The sequence below is a fragment of the Ixodes scapularis genome, unplaced genomic scaffold, assembly GCF_016920785.2.
Source record: "Ixodes scapularis isolate PalLabHiFi unplaced genomic scaffold, ASM1692078v2 PGA_scaffold2__306_contigs__length_199485367, whole genome shotgun sequence".
Lineage (NCBI taxonomy): Eukaryota > Metazoa > Arthropoda > Arachnida > Ixodida > Ixodidae > Ixodes > Ixodes scapularis.
Window position 1 is genome coordinate 180,213,183 of NW_024609857.1, and position 13,889 is coordinate 180,227,071.

At 50.4% G+C, this 13,889-nt stretch overlaps 1 protein-coding gene across 1 annotated transcript in view; it reads right to left on the reverse strand.

Annotated features, from left to right (window-relative positions):
- The window catches only part of LOC115326983, a 193,313-nt gene that overhangs the window by 131,090 nt on the left and 48,334 nt on the right, over positions 1–13,889 (reverse strand). The window contains exon 6 of the mRNA XM_042292124.1: positions 5,538–5,643. Within this exon, the coding sequence (XP_042148058.1) occupies positions 5,538–5,643 (106 nt within the window). The remainder of the gene's footprint in view (positions 1–5,537; positions 5,644–13,889) is intronic.

The window sequence follows — 13,889 nt, forward strand, 5'->3', positions numbered from 1 at the left end:
AAATGAATAATATCGAGAAAGAAACGTACATAAGAGCTCGCCTGATCGAATGTTACGTTTACAGCTGCATATGGCATTTGCGCTATTGTCATTTGGTCCCACGAAAAACCTTTAAAATTGTTGCTTCAAATGACGTCACTACGTATAAATAACTAAACACCCAGACTTAGTCGCAGGGAATCAAAGAAGCTTTAGCTGTGCTGTCCCCTAAGAAACGTGCTTATTCATAGCTTTCACTGTTATGAAAACAATTCGCCTCCTATTATGAAACGAATATCGTATAACCCAATATAAAACCTGAATAGTGTGTGTTTTTTTCGTGAACCATAGGAACATTCATCCGTTGTTCTAAACAAAACTTTCCGAGATAAATGGGAAACTAACTTTTGTTAATAGTCCGAAACTTCAAATGAAACCACCAATCAGAAGCACTTGTGCTCTATAGAAATTCATTTGTAAAATGCCCTCTTTTTATTTTTTATTTTTATTTTGGAATCCTCGCTTCGAGATTCTGAGTTTTTTCGGATAACTCTGAATTGATGGATATTTTACTTGCTAGTGTTTTTTTTTTTTTAGTTTCTTGGATGTATACGAAAACATAAAACCATAGGTGTGGGCTAATAATGGTGTTGTTTCAGTGGATTCAAATTTTAGGAAAACTGCATAACCTTTTTAGGTTATGGAGTTTTTGCATAACCTAAAATATGTGTTGCATGTTGAGTTACGGAGTTAATATGCAGGTCCCAGAGGTGTTTATGTCTTCGATCAATGCCAATGTAAATTATAATCTTTGACTTTATCGTGTGCAGGGTGCAAATATTTTTTTTTAAGTTTTAGTTTTAAATACAGATTTATATAAATGTCATTCCATCTGCAAATCGTGACTCCTGTTCGCGTTGAAATGTTGTGCATTATTTACGATGATTTTGTATATTTGATTATTAATTTTGAGAGAAGTATATAATCCTCAGCAGCGAAATTTCCCATCAATATTTGAATTATATCATTAATATGGATCACAAACTAACAAGGTGCAAGTACAGATCCCTTTGGGACGTAGGATGAAACTTTTATTTGCGATGATGGATGAGCGTTAATTGTAGCGCACAGATATCATTCTGCAAAGTACTTTGTTATCCACTTATAAATTCTACCTGCTCCAAAATTTGTTTCCAATTTAGATATTAATTTTTTGTGGAATACTTTGTCAAATAAGTTAAATAAATTTATGAAAATGACGCCCACCTGGCCGCTATTAACAATTACAAAAGAAAGGTCCCGAATGCTTTCAGGTATTGCGTCACAGGCGATAATTGACATTTAAAGCCGTGATGAAGCGAGGTTAATACATTGTTTTGCTCTACGAAGGTTGAAATGTGCTTTGAGATAATGCAGTCAAGCATTTTGCAGCAAGAGAGATATGCCTGTATTTAGTGTGTTCGATTTAGTTAATAGATTCATATGAGGAAATGCCCCAGGTGAGTTTACGTTTTTTGGAAATTTTCCTCTTACTCGATGACTGATTGAAAATACTACCAAGGTATTTTGCAACTTATTCTGCCTACATTCGTATGAATTCGTTGCGCATATTGCATCAGCGAGTCCTTTTTTATTTAGTTTAACAAAAAGCGACCATCACCTATGATAAGGCTGAGCAAGAAGCAAAGGAGGGTGTGGTATTATTCTCAGTTTAAAATACCAGATGTAAGTACTTATGATGCGCTATTCCAAGGTTTTTTAATTAAATGAAAGTGACTTTAGATTGGACTTCGATTTTTGGGTAAGTTATTTCAGAATTTGGAATGTGATGATTTTGTGAACGATTGAAGGGTTATATTAAAATAAGTTTATGTCTAGTTGATTTAATATTGAAACCAAGTTCACCATTCAGCTCTGCCATGTAACTTATTCACATGAGTTTTCATTTTGCTTGCACTATTGCTGAGTCGATTTATTTTGGCTTTTCTATGAATGTTTTCTTGCGTTATCTAAGGAGTGTTTCGGACTATTTTTAACAGGGATAAACTTTGGTACAGAAACGTAATGGCCAATTCCTTAAATTCGTTCCAAAGATCATTGGTAGTGGCAGGAGTGTTAATAGCGAGCGATTGGAAGGTGTCAAAATGTATGTCAAAATAATCGAGTACGCCTCTGTTAAGATCTAGAATTGTACAAACCTGCGGTTTTACACAAACTATAACGCTTCTTATGAAATTGGAATTGACCATCTCATGATCAGATATTCGATTTAACATGTCAACACTATATTTCTGTTTTATAAAATGATCACGACCCGAAAACAATATCCAACAATTATTGTGTTGAGCTTGGAATGTAGGTATTATCGTTAAAATTTGAGTTAGGTTGTAAGACAGGCATAGTTTAGTCAGATTATCTAAACCATAAGAAGTCTTGGTGGTTGCTTGAAACACCAATAAAAAGATTTATGTTGAAATTGCCAGCCATTATAATTTTATTACTCATAAAGTGTTTACGCATGTATTCATAATTTCTTTTAAAGGACTTGTGGAAAGCAAATAGAGGCCTGTAGGGAGTTGCAACGTAGCAAGACTTGTTCTCGCACCCAATGTTACACTATAAACATTCCATTTCTTGTAGAACGTGTAACAGGGTACATGAAATTCCACTACGCACAAGACCGCCACTCCGCCGCCACGCGAAGCCCCATCTTGAGAAAGGTAGTGAAATTGGGAGGTGTTACTTCGCTATCTTGTATGCAACTCGATAGCCTTGTTTCTGCTATTACTTTAGTATTAGGACCAGCACTCAGCTTTTAAATTTATTTCAGCACTCAAAATTGCTGCTTCGAGTTGATAAATTTTGTTGACGATGCATAAACAGGTTAAACCAAACGCGCAATAAACACGTCTAGAGATTCATAATCACCCGTGTCCCGAGAATGCCGGTTTGACTTCTCCACCGTTTAAAATGGCCGTGAATAATTCAATGCTGAAAATTTATCTGCATACCCGATTTCTTTCCGCCAATGACGGAAGGTCAGCTTTGTGGACTAGACCCGAAACTGGTGTTATCCCATGTGTGTCAAATATAACTCTTACAGCTTTATTTGAAACCCTCCCTAACTTTGCAGTGCCTTATTTTATAAAGAAACGTCCCAAATGGTGTTTTAATATTAGAGAATTGACTGAAAAACTCTTTCATAAGTCGATGTTTCATATAATAGATAAGTGGTGTCCGATATAAGTTACGTTTTACACCGGACACCCGCTATTGAAGTTGTTGGCCTATCCCTAACTCTTCGGCATGTAAACGTCTGCTGTGTGCTAGCAACACAATAGAAGTTGCGAGAAGACTGTTTTCTAAGATAACCAGGAAATGACATTGGCAATAAAATAGTGTGGTCGCCCACCGAATCTGAACATCGCTTTTTTAATAAGAAACAAATAAAGATCACTAATAGGCATTTCTTGGTGTTTAGTTGTGAAACCTTATTAGAAACACTCTTCTGTAAGAGTCCTTTGCTTAAAGCGATTCTTTTCAGGAGAACACCTCTTTTTCTTTTGGACAGTCGCGTACAGAAAAGGCCGCCTACAGTTCAGTGTACAAAGATACCCTCCTCCTGGAGCCCTATCTTTACCGGAAGAGTCCCGCTATGAGACTTAAAAAAGAAAATTTTCACATGCACTGATATCAACACTTTTGTTACAAGGCGAGGGACGTCGTGTCCTGGGAGTTAATTATATAACATTAGGTACATAGGTGTCTTAAATGCAATTCAATTAAATATTTCATTAGACGCTTTCGTGAAATGTTGGACAAATATTCTAAAGAAAAACGTACGGCTAAAAGAAATATAAGCTCCGACCAACTAAACACTTAGTGGCCCAGATTGGCCATCACAGGTCGAAACAACAAAATATGGCAAGGCATCACACAATTTCACTTGAATTACCGCGCTTAAAAATAGATTGCTTTGATCACGCAGAAAAAGAAAGCTTATAAAGAGATGTCACTAAGATGGACCACCAAAGCGAATACGCCTAAACTTATTTGTTCGGCTTAGCTACGCCGACTAGGCTACGAAGGCGGAAATATTAACACAGGGACAGCCTAATAAAGTGGTATGCAAGATAATTATTTTAAAAAATGTCTTTTTCCAGCCCACATAAGAGACCCACTACAGTCGACTTGGGCACAAACAGTAACCACTGTGCGTATCAACAATATTTCACGACCTCTAGGTATTGCTGTCTCATCAATATCAGTAAGCTGATCAAACTATAATCTCGCTGTAAAAAAAACACTTTTCCAATTGCGACTTGCAGAGCGCGCGGCTCAAGTTTCCTCGTTGATCTTCCGCTCCTGACATAAAACATTCACGATCACTATGCGGATGGCAGGTTCGTCTGCTTCCTTTGCGGGGGTCGTGGTGACGTCAGAACGCCGAGCTCTCATACGTTCTGAATGAAGGATAGGGGGTAGACCTCGAGGCAGCTTGCTTTGAGGTCTACCCACCATCCTTTTTCAGGGCCGATCAGAGCTCGGCGTGGTCCAGACGTCACCACAACTCCTGCGCAAAAAGCATACGACTTGTTCTCCGCATAACCCAAGAAGTGACAAGCGTGCTGTAAGAAGTAATTTGCCATATACAAATCTAAATTCCAGGGAAGTTAGTCTGGCCAGGAGGCGCCTGTGTCCGCTGTAAGCGAGAAACGTAGCCAGAGAAGTTCTACTGCTAGCCTCAGGCATTTAGCGTGCATCGCGCGTAGCGGTACAGGAACGCATGTCGGTGCGATGGTAATCCAGACTTAAACGAGCAGCTGCGGGGATCGAGCCTATGGTTCCCGGATGCGCAGAGGGAACCATAGCTCTGCGCACTCCTACCTGTTCCGCTCTTCGGCCGCCGTATCCCCTAACAAATTATGCTATGACCATGGGTTGCTTGTTTGGATTTTATTTGCAATTGCACTTCGCGTTCCATCGTTTTGCGATGCCGAATAATCGGCCGAATTAGTGTCTATTTCTTCCGTCACTTTGTTTTTGCTGCCGCATGTACGGAGCTCTGTGGAATCGTTGCCGAGTTTTCCTCTTAAAGTTAGTCAATTCCCAAACTTGGCAAGATTTTAACTTTGGTGGATTCGGTTAATCACTAATTTCAACAAATTTCAACTGTCAGTATCCTTTAATATGAGACTCAGCTCTCACAATAGCTTCGGATGCGATATGTGATTAAATGCTTTTCATAATAAAGCAGAATACAGAATGTATCTGCATTTCCTTGATGTCGTTAACCACCTTACTCGTATTTTTTCTGCAAATTTCTAATAATAAGCTCGTTACAGAACTGCCTGTTTATAGCCAATTCTCTAGGCAGCGGCTTTTTTTTATATTTTCTACCCAATTATCATTCCGCTCAACTTGCACGGACCAAAAGGCTGAAACAGTTGGGAAGCATAACAGTAAAAGTAATAATGCAGGAAGACGTTCCCTATTGACAACTAAGTATTGTAAGATGATATGCAAAATATATTTTTGTTAAAAGCGAAGGCACTTACATATGTGCTATTTGTTGTGCCATAGGTAACACTCCGTCGAACGTAACGCCTGAGTCACGGACGAGCCCAAAGCCTAAAGAGCAGATTTCGTTGAAATAGGAATAGCCTGAAAAAAAATATTAATAATAATAATAATAATAATAATAATGGTTATTGCGTGTTCAAGAAGAGCCAGTAGCCGTTTCTTTGAAACAGGAGAAAAGCACTGAGAGAAAGAATGAACAAGAGAGGGAAGTCAAGGCGTAAAGAGGCATAAAAATCGACACAAAGACAATTAGACAAAAATATGTGAAGACAAACATTGATGCAGATGAAAACACATCGGATCAGTCGACAGAAGTACATTCACCAATTCGATCAAGGAAGAACCGTGGCAAAAAGTAAAATCAAGAGTACCATCAATTGCATTACAATAGCCCTACTGAGGCGCGAAGACTTGAAATGCTGTTGTTGAATATGTCTAGTTTTTCGGCAAAGTCGCTGTTTTCTAGTTGCATGCGGGCGACAGGGTTCAACATAACTGCCGCATGGGGAGATCAAATGCGCTACTGTACACAGTACTGTAGTGGGGTACTCGCTACGAAATGGAAGATGAAATCTCAGGAGAATCAATCTTGTCGTGGAAACATTTGAAGGTAACTAAAATGTCATCAGAGAGCCTGCGGCGGCGGGCACTCAGTCACTTTGTACATGGCACGGATAGAGATAGTCAATCACAGTGGGCCACTAGGAACATTATAGACAGATGTACAGGTACATACAGGAATACAGACAGAGTATATATACCGAGATATATACATGCCACGGACAGAGATCGGCAATCACAGTGGACCGGTAGAAACACTATAGAGATATATACAGGTAAAAGGAAAAGGTTCCGACAAGGTTGTCAAAATAAAGATAAGAAAACATTAGCGAGCAGTTGACGTAGAGCCCAATCAATTAGGAATTTTTTTAGTTGCTCTTTAGAGGTTGTGGGAATCCGTCCGGCCGCGCCACCCTAGAGTCCCGTCTTTCCCGCATCTCCCTTCTCCTTCGCCCGTTCTTCCCGCGCCCTGCCAGGGCCGGGGCGCCCGCTCCGTGCTCACCGGATCCCTGGACGGGGGCGCGTCACCGTACGGCGCGTAATCCCCACTCGGGGATCGTGCGCGGCCCGTGGCAGGTGCGTGGGTGTTCACGTGGACGGGTCGTGGGGGGGCACGTGATTGGTGGGGGCGAGGATACAAAAAGGGAAGCGGGACAAGAGGGGTCCTCTTCGGAACCTGCGGACCAGACAGTGCGTGACGACGACGACGAGGACGAGGACGAGGAGGACGAGGGCAGGACGCTGACCACCGACGCGTGAGTTTAGTAAAGTGTTCTCAAAACGCACACTGCGTGAGTGACTTCTTGGGGAGCGAGCGAGGCACGTCCCGATCGGGCATCGATTAAGTAGCGACCCACATAATCTGTCGTCCACGTGGGAGCCCGATCGGTTGGCCGTTGCTTTCGCTCCTCCCTGAGAGGTCGCGCACTTTGCGTTTCGCGTATTTTGGAAGTTAGCGTGCTCTAATTTGGCGAATTGTGTTTGAGTTGGTAGAAAGTGACAATGGTCGACACCAGGTCGACCACCGGCGCGAGTAAGGACGGTTCGTCGGAGGACGAGCCTGGGCGAGATAGCGCGAGGGCTGCTCCGATTAGCGGAGACTCGGGCTCACGCGCACCCCCAGAGACTGGGACTTCGCCCCCAGCTTCACCAGCGACGGAAGGCGTGCTAGACGCTGGTGAACTGATGGGCGTGATGACGGTGATGATGGACGCGATGTCGTGGCAGATGGGGACAGCCCCAAGCGTCGCTTGTGCCGCGCCTTTGCCGATACCCCGCCCGCGGTTGAACGTGCCTGCGCCGACGTACTCGAGGTACTCTGACGGGAAATCGGTGCACGATTTCCTGCAGGATTTGGACGCGTACGTAACCGCTTTGGGGGCATCGGACGTAACAGCCCTGCTGCAGATCGTGCCGATTGCACTGACGGGCGACGCCGCGCGTTGGAGACGGCTGCAAACGCCGTTCCAATCAATGGGGGACTTCCGGGCGCGGTTTCGGGAAGAATTCCTTCCTCCCGACTACGAGATGCGGATTCGCGACGAGCTGGCGAGCCGCACTCAGCACCCGGATGAGAGCCTCGTGGAGTACGTCCGTGCACTCCAGGAGCTCTACTCGCGGGCCGAACCCTCCGCGCCTAACGCGGAGAAAGTAGCGAGGGCGATCCGCCAGTGCCACCCCAGATTTAAGGCGCATCTTCGAGGACGCGATTTCGCAGACCTCGAAGCACTGGCGAGAGAGGCGCGCACGGTTCAAGCGGGCTTGCTCACTGAGCTGCAGTATCGGCCCCCTCCAAGGGCCGAGCAGTCCTTGGAGCCGGGTTGCGCGTGGACGGGACGCGCCGCGGACGGTTACGTCGAGTCGCAGACGGCGTACGTGGCCGTTGCGGATCGCGGGAATGGCGGAGTGATTCGACCTCGGGCCCTCAACCCATTCGGCTTCGAACAAAGGCGCAGGGTAGCCAGCGCAAACTCAGCCGGGGCGCAACCCGGTAAAGGGGGGCGGCGCGGTCGAATACCGCGGAGATGCGACGCGTTACGACGCTCGCGGCAGCGACAACAGCGCACGGCGAGGCGGCCCGCCGCGTGCCGTTAGCGACAGATCAACTGTAGCACGCGACGACCGCGCCCAAGTCAGGTGCTTCAGGTGCCACCAGCCTGGGCACATCAGGCGGCAATGCACGTGGGCAGCGGCCGAATCCGGATACTCGGAAAACGCGCGGGGCCGGCGCCAGTAATCGGGTGTCCCGAATCGAGGTTGCCGGCCGCTGCCGAGGCACCGGGTCAGTTCGCCGACGGGGCGGAAGTCGCGGGCAGCGATCGGGTAGCGTTCCCGGCGTCGGCATGTCGCGCGCAGGACTCGACACCTGAAAGGGGTCCGTACGTGCGGGTAGAGATCGGTGGTAAAGATTATCTAGCATTACTCGACACCGGCTCAACCCTCTCTCTCATCGGAGACTCTGTGTACACGGACTGTCGCAAAAGAAACCTTCGCATGCGCGAAGTTGCAACTCCGTTGCGTTTAGCGGCGGGATCGGCCGAGGCGCAATGCGCAGTTCGCGGTCACCTCGGCCTCGACGGCAAACGAAGGAGGCAGCGCTTTGTTTACTTGCCGGGCATGTCAATCGCAGTTATTTTGGGACAGGACTCCGTTTGCCGGGAGGGGATCATTCTAGACCTAAAGAACAACGGGTACCACTACAACTCGCTGACCCCTCTCATCCCCTTTGTAGCCCCACCTAGTTTGGGGAAGAGATCGGAATGTTCGCTCGCTAGTCTGCGCGAGGAGCAGGTGTTAGCTGCGCGGGCCGTACCACATAACGTTGAACAGATCGTGACTTCTTTCGACGGGCCAGCCGAACAAAGGCGATCGTCGTCAGCGGACGCTTTGTCTAGACACGCAGTTATGTTTACTGAGAGGCCGGGAGTGACGCATGTTTTACAACATGAGATAAACACGGGAGACGCTAGGCCGTGGGGTTGTAACCTTAGACCGCTGAGTGTGCACAAGCGAGCTCTCCTAGATAAGGCTCTCGATGAAATGTTGGACACGGGGGCCGTACGGCCATCGCAAAGCCCGTGGGCATTTCCGGTAGTGTTAGCGCCGAAGAAGGACGGGACAGCCCGTCTCTGTGTAGACTACCGCCGACTCAATGAGATGACCAAAAGGGACGCGTATCCTTTTCCATCTATTGAGTCCATCATGTACTCGCTGGGTAGCGCGAAGGTCTTTACCACGCTGGACTGCAGCAGAGGCTTCCTGCAGATCCAGGTAGCACCAGACGACGTCCAAAAGACAGCGTTCACTTGTCACAGGGGGTTGTTTGAGTTTACCCGCCTGCCGTTCGGATTATCGAATTCGCCGTCTAGTTTTCAGCGGCTGATGGACATCGTGCTGGGGGACGCGAAGTTTAACTTTGCCATGGCGTACCTGGACGATGTCGTAGTATTCTCGAACTAGTTCGAAGAGCACCTACTCATCTCGAGATCGTTCTGAGTAGAATGTGGGAGGCTGGGTTGACGATCAACCCAGATAAGGTACAGCTCGCAGCCTCGAGGGTTAATCTCTTAGGCTTTATCGTTGACAACGGTACGTTGAATCCGAACGACGATAACTTGGGGGCCATCCTCAATTATCCAGCGCCGCGTGACGTAAAGAGCCTTCAAGGGTTTCTAGGGTTGGTCGGTTTTTATCGGCAGTTCAATCCGGGATGCGCGGAGCTAGCACAGCCATTGAACCAATTGCTGCGGAAAAATTCAAGGTGGATCTGGGGGCGGGAGCACGACGCGGCTTTCGCGTCTCTCGCGAAGGCAATAGCTGATACAGCGAGCTTGCGAGCGACTACGGTGTCAGAGCGCTGTTGTTACAGGAACACGATGGACAGTTGCGCCCTGTGGCTTTCGCGAGCCGAACGCTTACACCGCCCGAGCGTAACTACAGCGTAACGGAGAAGGAGGAGCTGGCCGTCATGTTCGCTTCGAAAAAGTTCAATCTTTATCTAGACGGTACGACTATTGTCATACAGACGGACCACGCCGCGCTAACATGGATCCAGAAGTTGAAGGAGCCAGCGGGAAGGCTGGCTCGCTGGGCCCTGACTCTGCAGCGCTACTCCTGCACTGTCGAATACCGAAAGGGTTCGAGCAACAAAGTTGCGGACGCGCTCTCTCGGGCGCCCCAGGATAGTGGTCGGGAGGAGGAGACGCAACCGGTGGGGGGCGAAGAGCGCGGGAGAGGAGGGAGAATACCTCCGTGCGTAGGGGAGAAGCCCCCGCGATCGCGGGAAAGCGAGAGAATGGCTGGGAGGAGGGGAAGCAGCCGGAGTTTGTAGCAGCGGTGGGTCACTCTACGAGGGAGCAAAGGATCGTGGCTTATGGGGAAGTGGTAAGCAAGGAAGAGCTTGTCGAGGCCCAGGGAGCAGATGGATTTTGTCAGCGGGTGTTGGGAAAACTTGCGGAAATTGCGGTTGACACCGGGAACACTGACGGGCGAATCGGCGCGCCGTTCGATTCGTATCTGCTGGGCGAAGATGGGTTATTGCTCCGCTATATCCCCGCGATCGACGAAGAGGAGGGGAACGACCCTCCCTTCAGGGTGGTGATTCCTAGGAACCTACGCAGGATGTTTATCATATCCTTCGACGACTCGGCTCTGGCCGGTCATGGCAGCGGCAGCAAGACTTTTCAAAAGTTATGTCGCGTCGCGACCTGGCCAAGAATGAGGCAGGACGGAATTCTGTACTGTCGCTACGACAGTACAGAATTCCTGCCTCTCGGTTTCGCCTTCTGGCAAGCTGGACAGCTACTGTCCAGCTTGCCAGAAGGCGAAACCGAGAGGCAGGAAACCTCCGGGGTTGATGCAGCCGGTGATGAGTCACTACCCGTGAGAGATAGTCGCGTGCGACATGGTTGGCCCATTGCCGAGGAGTCCTCGGGGAAATCAGTACTTTTTGGTGATCACCGACCATTTCTCGAAGTGGGTGGAGCTGTACCCCTTGAGAAAACTGGTCTCGGAGCGAATCTGGGAAAAGTTGTTAGACACTTTCCTGCGTTTCGGAACGCCCAAGTTTCTCGTCAGCGATAATGCTAGTTATTTCACTAGTAAAGTCTTCGTGGACTCCTGCTTGGCCCTCAATATTAAGCACAAGAGGACGACACCGTACCATCCTCAGGCCAATATCACTGAGAGAGTGAATCGCAACCTGAAGAGCATGCTGATCGCGCTGACGGAGAGACACCGGGACTGGGACGAACACATCGTCGAGATGGGCTTCGCCATTCGGACGACAGTGAACCGATCAACCGGCTTAACACCAGCGTTCCTGAACCTGGGTAAGGAGCTCCCGTCTCCACTAGAGAACGGGTTAAGATACAGCGACGGGGGATCGGGTGGCCCCCTCTCTACATACGCGGCCGGGCTCAAAAGCCGCTTGACGGGCGCGTTGCACGACGATAGAGAAAACCTTGATGCCGCAAGAATCGAGCAGACGGCGCAGTACGACAAGAGCCATCGCCACCTGGAGTACAACGTCGGAGACCTGGTTCTGAGGAGAGTGCACCCACTGAGTAATGCAGCTTGCGGTTTCGCAGCATCGCTGGCTCCGAAGTGGGCTGGGCCCTACGAGGTAAGTACGTGAGTGTTGCGGCTTACGTACAGACTCACTCGGCCGAACGCAACCGAGGAGTCTGGCCCTGTTCACGTGACCGATTTAAAGGTGTACTGCCTTCGCGATCAGGACGGCGATGGACGAGAAGCGGTTGATGAGGACGGGGAAAGCCCCGTCTCGGCCGGACGGCAGGCGCAGTCCGGAGCGCGGATGAAGCGCGGTGGCCGGACGGTGCATGACACTGTCGGCGAGCTCACTTCGAACAGGAGTTTCTGCCGTCACTACAATCTGCGGCGCAGGGTTTAGTCCATTTCTGTGTTTCTAACTGTATTTCCTTCCCACAGAATGCCTTTCTGGAACGACGCCGGACGCCGAGCACGTGCCGGCGCTGGACGGGGACGACCCTTCCCAGGAGGCCGGCCAGGCGCTAATGCTCCCCCAAGTACCCGGGGTGGGCGCCCCGGGTCGAGGCGGCCCGACTCCCGAGGTCGGCGACCATGGAGGTGGCCCCACGATCGGGCGTCGGACGCTGGGTCCGGACAGCGCCAGGCGGGCTCCGCGGATTCCGCGAGCCACAGCGCCGCCACAGCGCAGAGTGGGTCGGGCCTGCCTGCGCGGGGAGGACCAGGCTCGAGCAGGCCTCTTCGCCCTGCACTATTTCCTTCCAGGAGCAGAGAGGGACCGTCACCGCAGGGGGGACGGGCCTGGAGCCGGCGGCCATGCCACACGGTGGCAACCTGGACGACATGGGACGGGCAGCGGGATCTCCATTTCGTGTCCCGCCAGCGTTGGCGGGAGCAGCCGAGACCGGTCCACGACACGCCCGGTGTCGAGGTCCCGCCGCCCTTCCCGGGGCACACGCTGCCCGCCTTCGAGTTGGCCCCGGACCTGCAGGACCCCTGCTGGCTCTGCCGGGTGCCGGTGGTTCACCGCGAGACTCATGAGGCCAGCCCACGCCACCAGGAGCTGCTGAGAGCGGTGGGCCCCCCTACGTGCGTCGAGGCGGCGCTGTGGCTCCTCCAGAGGGACCGGCCCGACCTCCTAGCCCCGGCGGCCCGGGAGCTACCTGAGGAGGGGGCCACCCCTGCAGCCACCGCCGCTGCCTCTACCGCCGCCACCACCGCCACCGGGGTCTTGGACCCACTGCCGCCCCCGCTGGTGCCGCTCCCCTGCCCGGCCGAACCCCTCGCCGCCCCGCTGCCGCCTCCGCCCGCCGAGGACACGGTGATGGCGGAGCTGGAGGAGTTCCTGGCCGGGGACCGTCCGCCCTCCGCCGACTCGGTCCCCCGGGGTCCGATCCTTGAGGGAGGGGAGGTGTAGGAATCCGTCCGTCCGCGCCACCCTGGAGTCCCGTCTTTCCCGCATCTCCCTTCCCCTTCGCCCGTTCTTCCCGCGCCCTGCCAGGGCCGAGGCGCCCGCTCCGTGCTCACCGGATCCCTGGACGGGGGCGCGTCACCGTACGGCGCGTAATCCCCACTCGGGGATCGCGCGCGGCCCGTGGCAGGTGCGTGGGTGTTCACGTGGACGGGTCGTGGGGGGGCACGTGATTGGTGGGGGCAAAGATACAAAAAGGGAAGCGGGACAAGGGGGGTCCTCTTCGGAACCTGCGGACCAGACAGTGCGTGACGACGACGACGAGAACGACGACGAGGAGGACGAGGGCAGGACGGTGACCACCGACGCGTGAGTTTAGTAAAGTGTTCTCAAAACGCACACTGCGTGAGTGACTTCTTGGGGAGCGAGCGAGGCACGTCCCGACCGGGCGTCGATTAGGTAGCGACCCACAAGGTAAGCGTAAAAATGTCATTAGGAAGTGAAATAAATATTTTCGGGACATAAATGTCACGAGTGGCTTGTCCATAGCGAGTATAAGAACGAGGTACAACATAGCGAGGACAATTCCTTAGAACTCGGAAGAACATGCATTATTTGTTTTAATCATTCGCCCTATTGAAAAATCCGGCGAAAACTTCCAGTGACATTTGGTGGAAGCGGGTTAATTTCCACTCATTTTCACCAGAAACCAGCGTAGTTTACCAGTTTTTTGGTGGAAATATTACCGGCCCCGACTTCCAGTAACCAAATTTCGCTGGACCTTTTACCAGAGACACTTACGGTTAAAATCCGGCAAAAATTTCCCGTGACATTTGGCGGAAACGGG